At 37.8% G+C, this 6,223-nt stretch overlaps 1 protein-coding gene across 1 annotated transcript in view; it reads right to left on the minus strand.

Annotated features, from left to right (window-relative positions):
* HHAT (hedgehog acyltransferase) overlaps window positions 1–6,223 on the minus strand; it is a 163,250-nt gene that overhangs the window by 65,613 nt on the left and 91,414 nt on the right. The window contains exon 10 of the mRNA XM_009641564.2: window positions 2,745–2,889. Within this exon, the coding sequence (XP_009639859.1) occupies window positions 2,745–2,889 (145 nt within the window). The remainder of the gene's footprint in view (window positions 1–2,744; window positions 2,890–6,223) is intronic.

The raw sequence follows: 6,223 nt of genomic DNA on the forward strand, positions 1-6,223 counted from the left end.
AGGCTGCCCAGGGAAGTGGTCGAGTCCCCATCCCTGGAGGTATTTAACAGATGAGTAGACGAGGTGCTTAGGGACATAGTTTAGTGGTGGGATGGCAGGGTTAGATTAACAGTTGGACTCAATGATCTTAAAGGTCTTTTCCAACCTAAATGATCCTATGATTCTCTTCTATTATTTAAAAAACCCTACTTAGGTTTCCTAAACTAAGATGAATTTCAAACAGGTCAAAAAGGTCTTAAATAGAGCAAGAATATATTATCAAAGTAACTAGATACATATCTAGCAGATCTTAGTAATGTACTGGACATTGTAACATTGCTTTGTCTACCAAGTGCAAGGTAGACAGATTTGGATACTATGTAGAAAAGAGCTTTGGGGCTCCCTTGCCAGATTTCTTGACTACTCTTCACAAGACACTGATGGGAGGTCAACATCTGTTCTAATCAAAGCTCTTCAACATCATAGTGCATAACAGAAAATATTCATGCATGGGAGCTTTATATTGCTTGCATCGCACCAGAAAGTAAGTGTAAAAATAAAAACCCCAAACACCTTTCTGCCCCGCAGAACACTCACCCACTACCACCACCCTTCTTCAAACAAGTCAAGCATATCCCCATTTAATTTCTTATGAAGGTAATGACAAAAACTTGAGTTGAAGACAAGCCGCTAGATCATTTCATCTGTCTTTGAGCTGACAAAGGAATGACCAAAAAGTATATATTGTAGTATTTAGTTTGGTCTGAATGTTTTGATGAATTGGATTCACTAGAACAGTGCAGACTATACACAAATTTATTTATCTTTATCTTTTAGCACTGCACTCTCCAAATACATGTGTAGATTTCTGTTACATCTCCTACAGGCCAGCACTTAAATTCACTTTAAACTGAAGACCATAATTCTGAATAGTCCTTCTGGATTTGACTGGCCTTCAATGCTCAGCATTTGTTCCACAGTAGGAAAACCACAGTGGAGCAGGAGTGTTGGTGCAATAAAATCTTGGTGGATGTTTCACTTTGTACACATGAGTTGTCAGAACCATAATGCAGTAATAGAATATGATCACAGTCATCTGTGTGATCTAAGAATAGAGGCATATAAAGCTTAACACTGAGATTTCTACTAGTAGAGTATGAGCTGCACTAGGCAAAAGCTTTTATGTTCTAAAAATAAAGTTAATTTGATTAACGCATCAAGGAAACAAAGTTACAAATGACTAAACTAATTTGCTACTCCTATCTTAGATATCTGGTACCTAACACTGAAGTAACTATACGTACTCAAGTTATATACAGAGCAATAGACTAAAGAACTATTAAAAAACCCCACAAAACCAAACCTAGAAAAAACAGTCAGTAATTGATCTGGTTTAATTAAATACTGTTCTACTTGCCAAAAGGTTGTCCTTCATCAAATGCAAACCCTAGCATTCTGCCAACTGCTAACCCTTCCAAAGAGGAAGGCACACTTTCCCCGTTTATAATATACAAATCACATTAAGAAAATAATTTGCATGAAGCTATAAACCTGAAATGGACAATTTCACTAGTGCTTATTTTTTTTAAAACAGGTAAGAAGTGACGTCTAACTTTATTTCCAAACTTACTCTCTCAGCTATTTTTTTCTACTGAAACTATTAGCCAACTAACTGCAAGGAAACAATTTAAGAGAAAATGAAGCCTTTTTAAAAAAAGCAAAACCCAAATCTTTTATGTTTTACGAGCAAAAACCAAACATGAGCAAGTATTTCACCCCATTTTCCCTGCCCAGTACTAACAAAAAGCTTCACTGTATTTTATGCTAAAAACGTACCTTTCTTAGGACTGTTTGAATGGTTTATTTTCCTTGAGCTCAGAAGAGAAATCATTCAGTTTATGTACATAACTTACTCTTCAATAGTTTCATTATTTTGGGATGCTTAAGTAGGACCTTGGAACTCCACAGCTGACCTCTAAGCCATTGCAATGAACAAGAGGAGAAAACATTGCATGAAGCAGCAATAGACAGTGGTGGTCTTTGTAGGAGAGCACTTCTAGGCACATAAGCCTATTAGCACTTCCCTCACGAGGAAGAAATATTCCTCTACGAGATCTTTATTTGACAATGAAGGGCTCTGGCAGCAGTAAGAACCTAAGAAGAAAACTGGTCCTGCTTACACTGAGCTCTGGCAAAAAAAATTAAAGCTGGATTTGTCTCCTGAGTCAGCTCACAGCACAACACTGCATACTGCTTATTCAGCAACACCAGAAGCTGATGCTGTCACGCAAGTTCCACTGTCCTCAACAGTCAGAAAGTCCCTACCCTGACAAAAGATCCACTACCAAAAAACCTGAAGTGCTCAATTATGCTGTATTATGCAGATCTCATTCACTAACCTTCCACACAATCTATGGGGTTGGCTTTAGCAGGCCCATTCTTACTGATGTACATGAAATGCAGAGCAGAAAAAAACCCCAATCCAACCTGGTTAACTCGTTACACATTTATTATTCAATCTTCAGTGACTTCACTGAATCAGGAGAAGCCTGATAACTCTCTTTCTGGACTTGATGGGAGAAAGGCAGTGTTTCTTTGTAGTCACACAGCCTGCATAGTTATTTAGATTTTGTCAGATGATTTTGAACAGGAACAGAAAAAAAGTTACTCCCGGTTAGTGCACTGAGAGAAGAACCTGGCTCAGCCCACCCAACGTAATATTTGGAAAGTTCTGATATCTCGAAAGCACATAAAAATAAACTTGCCTTCCATAAAGATCCTGTTCCAGTATATTTTTCCAACGTGATTTCCTCCAAGAAATATTAGATTTGATAAAATCAACATTGAAGTGCTAACAGATGCTAGGACAGCATGAAGTCGACGACGAATTCTTGGCGAGAAGAAATGCTCCTGAGGGGCAAAACAAAAGGTGCAGATCAAGTTAACAATCTCCAAAATTTTTCAAGCAATCTTAGAAAAAAGACATTGTAGTTACGACAAACAACTTGTATACAGAAGTTCAAATCCTTATGGAACAGATCCCAAGGCTTTTAAAACATCTAGCAGAACTCCCACCAATGCCATTTAAGTTTGGGCAAGACTTCATGTCAAAAAGCGGTATTGAATCATAGTTGATGTTGGAAGGGACCTCTGGAGGTTACCTAGGAAGGTCATCAAAGCGGGGTCAGCTAGAGTAGGCTGCTCAGGACTGCATCCAGTCGGGTTTTGAACATCTCCAACGATGGAGACTGCACAACCTCATTGGGCAAGCTGTACTAGTGTTTGACTACACTCACAGGGGAAAAAAAAAATAAAAAATCTTCTCACATTTAAATGAAATTTCTTATATTTCAGTTTGCGCCCACTGCCTTTTGCCCTGTCACTAAATACCACTGAGAAGAGTCTGGTTTTGTCTTCTTCCCCCCTAGGTATTTATACACATGGATAAGATTCCCCCTGCAAGCCTTCTCTTCTCCACACTGAACAGCCCCAGCTCTCTCAGCCTCTCCTCTTATGGAAGATGCTCCAGTCCCTTCACCATCTTTGTGGCCTTTTGTTGGACTCACTCCAGCACATCCATGTTTGTCTTGTACTTGGGAGCCCAGAACTGGACACAGTTCTATATCTTAACTCTTTTCTTACTAAATGTACTCCTTGATGAATTTTTGCTCCTGGATGTAAACAGTAAGAACATGCTTCTGGGATGGGCAATATTATCTAATAGGTTCCAATATGGAGTAAAGCACTTCAGTACAAAACAAACAGCACAGCATCAAACAACTTTCGAAGTTATTAATGCTTTGGTTGATTAATAAGACTTCACTGTGAGATTCTAGAGTCAGACCAGAACTGGTTATCACAATGCGTCTTAATAAACAGATACTGCCACATAAAAAAAGATTTAAGTACACATGCAATCCCCATTTTTTTTTTCGAGTGCAAATATTACTGCTTGTGTCTAAGAAGTGTGAATATCTGTTGTAAAGTTTTTGGTACTGTTGTTCTAATGATACAAATAAAGTAGGTCTCTCTCCACCATATACCAGTTTACATTTTTCTGAATCTATATTTTGCATTATCACCTGAGAGGTGATTGCAGCACGGAGACTGCAAGAAGATGGTGAAAGAAGACAGTTTTAGCTTCCTCCAATATTCAGTTGTTAGAACAAATTTTAAAGAGCATTATAGCACATCACAAGGAAATATTGTCTCATTATTGCATAAGGAAAAATATCTTATTCATCATGGCCTGAAGCTGAAAGCCTTTCTACATAGTGCCCGAATCTGTAAAAGACCGAATTTTTCATGTGAAGCAATGAGCATTTGCCAGGGCATGGGAACTAAGGAAAATATCAGGAGCTGCTCAGCCTTCACATTAAACGTTGATATTGAAGAAAACGAAGTCTTGTGACTGCAGCATCCAAAAAAAAAAAAAAAAAAAAAAAAGAGCAGTAATTAATTTCTAATAGCTGCAGCCAGACCAGAATTCATGCTCAGATACCTGAAACAACGTAAACACATGCTCAAAACCGACCTAAAAATACATTCCTAGACAATTAAATTGCTAGTTTTTTAAGCATCAAAACAATTGTTTCAACTGCTAGATTATAAAGTGACAAATCTTCAAATAAATGACAGTTACAAGCATAAAAACACAATTTTAACGTATTACTGCAAAGTAGATCTCTGGTAAATTGAATGTTAGCCACAGTCAGAACTATATCTAGTGCATGAGTCAGTCTGAGTCAGCACAAAAATGGGGATAGATAAGCTTCAAGGAAAAGTACCCTGTATCAGGCTGTATGCACAATACAGCAAGAGTCAATCTTCCATAGGATGCTACAAAAACCATTCATGTACGAAAACAGAGACTGAGCTTTTTCTCTGAAAATTCTGGATGAAAACCAGGCATCAAAGGAGAAGGGTAGAGAACATAAGATAACGATATAAATATTCGCAGACACCGACAGTGAAACAACTGTTTCCCTTTCTAGTACTTTGCATCTCCAGAGGTGCCCAAGGACTTCCAAAACATTCTCCTTCAGTTTACACACAGGTAGAGGATATCTTAAGTTTGTCTCCTCCCAGAATGCACAGTATGAATGCGTGGTCCTGTATATGAAAAACGTATGCCTTTTCAGAATGCATAAGCGTATGCACACAGAGAAAGTGTTAGAAATCTTGCTATTAAATCGATGTTAACAACCAAGTTTAAATAAGGAGCAATTACAATCATACTAGCTTGAACTTTTTGCGTTAACAGTCACCAAACTTACCCTATTCTTACACCATGCTAATTAATTCTGACTGAGCTGTAGCTTATCTATAGAGCAGAGTCTATCATCAGACCTACCATCCGCTCTCCCTTTGTCTATCGAACTCTATAGAGAAAGAGTTTTAATTAGGAAAGGGGGAAAAAAAGAATATTGTGGTAAAGCTGCAGAATGAGCTAGAGATGGACAACCCATCAGACAGCTGGTGTTGGACTGCGCTTCCCACCCAGGCACCGATTAGACCTGGTAAGTTGGTGAGGTCTGCCTGTTTTACAACCCAAAGCAGTACGACTAAGACAAACAACACGGACAGCTAAAAAACCTCTGCCACTTTAAAAAAAAAAAAAATTAATACAGTTACTAAAAAAAATAAATAAAACTCTCACATATAATACATCACCCTCTACAAAAGTGCTACATGTTAAACAACACAAGTTAACTGTAGTACAGATCATAAAAGCCCTTGGTCATTTATAAGGCAGAAGGTAGTAGTTTAAGACAGTTTAGACAAATGCTGAACCCCTTCCTGGTTTTTGCTGTAGCTAATTTCCATTAACTTTGCTAGGCATTGATCCAAAAAGCAGTACACATTTTTCTGAGAGTCTCTGATGTCAATGCAGCTTTTATCCAGCTGCAACGAAGGTAAAAAAAAAAAGGCAACGTTCTTTAAACATCTTGTGACATTTAGAAAAAGCTAACTAGGAAAGTACCTGAGCAGCTATTGTGCTCAAATTAATACACTGGCAGCATTAATTTACCCATGAAAAAAGAACAAGGCTGGTCTAGATAATCCTTAATAACATTTGTGATTTAAATGTCTACCAGCATGTGGACTTTTCTGAATATACAGCAAGTTGTTTTCATCAAAGCAGACAAAACTAAAAAAAACCCTCCACACTCACAACTTCTCATTATGCTATTTAATGATTTTAACAATATGTTCCATTGCAACAATACAAGCAGCTGCTGGT

Source organism: Egretta garzetta, unplaced genomic scaffold, assembly GCF_000687185.1.
Source record: "Egretta garzetta isolate BGI_Z169 unplaced genomic scaffold, ASM68718v1 scaffold166, whole genome shotgun sequence".
NCBI lineage: Eukaryota > Metazoa > Chordata > Aves > Pelecaniformes > Ardeidae > Egretta > Egretta garzetta.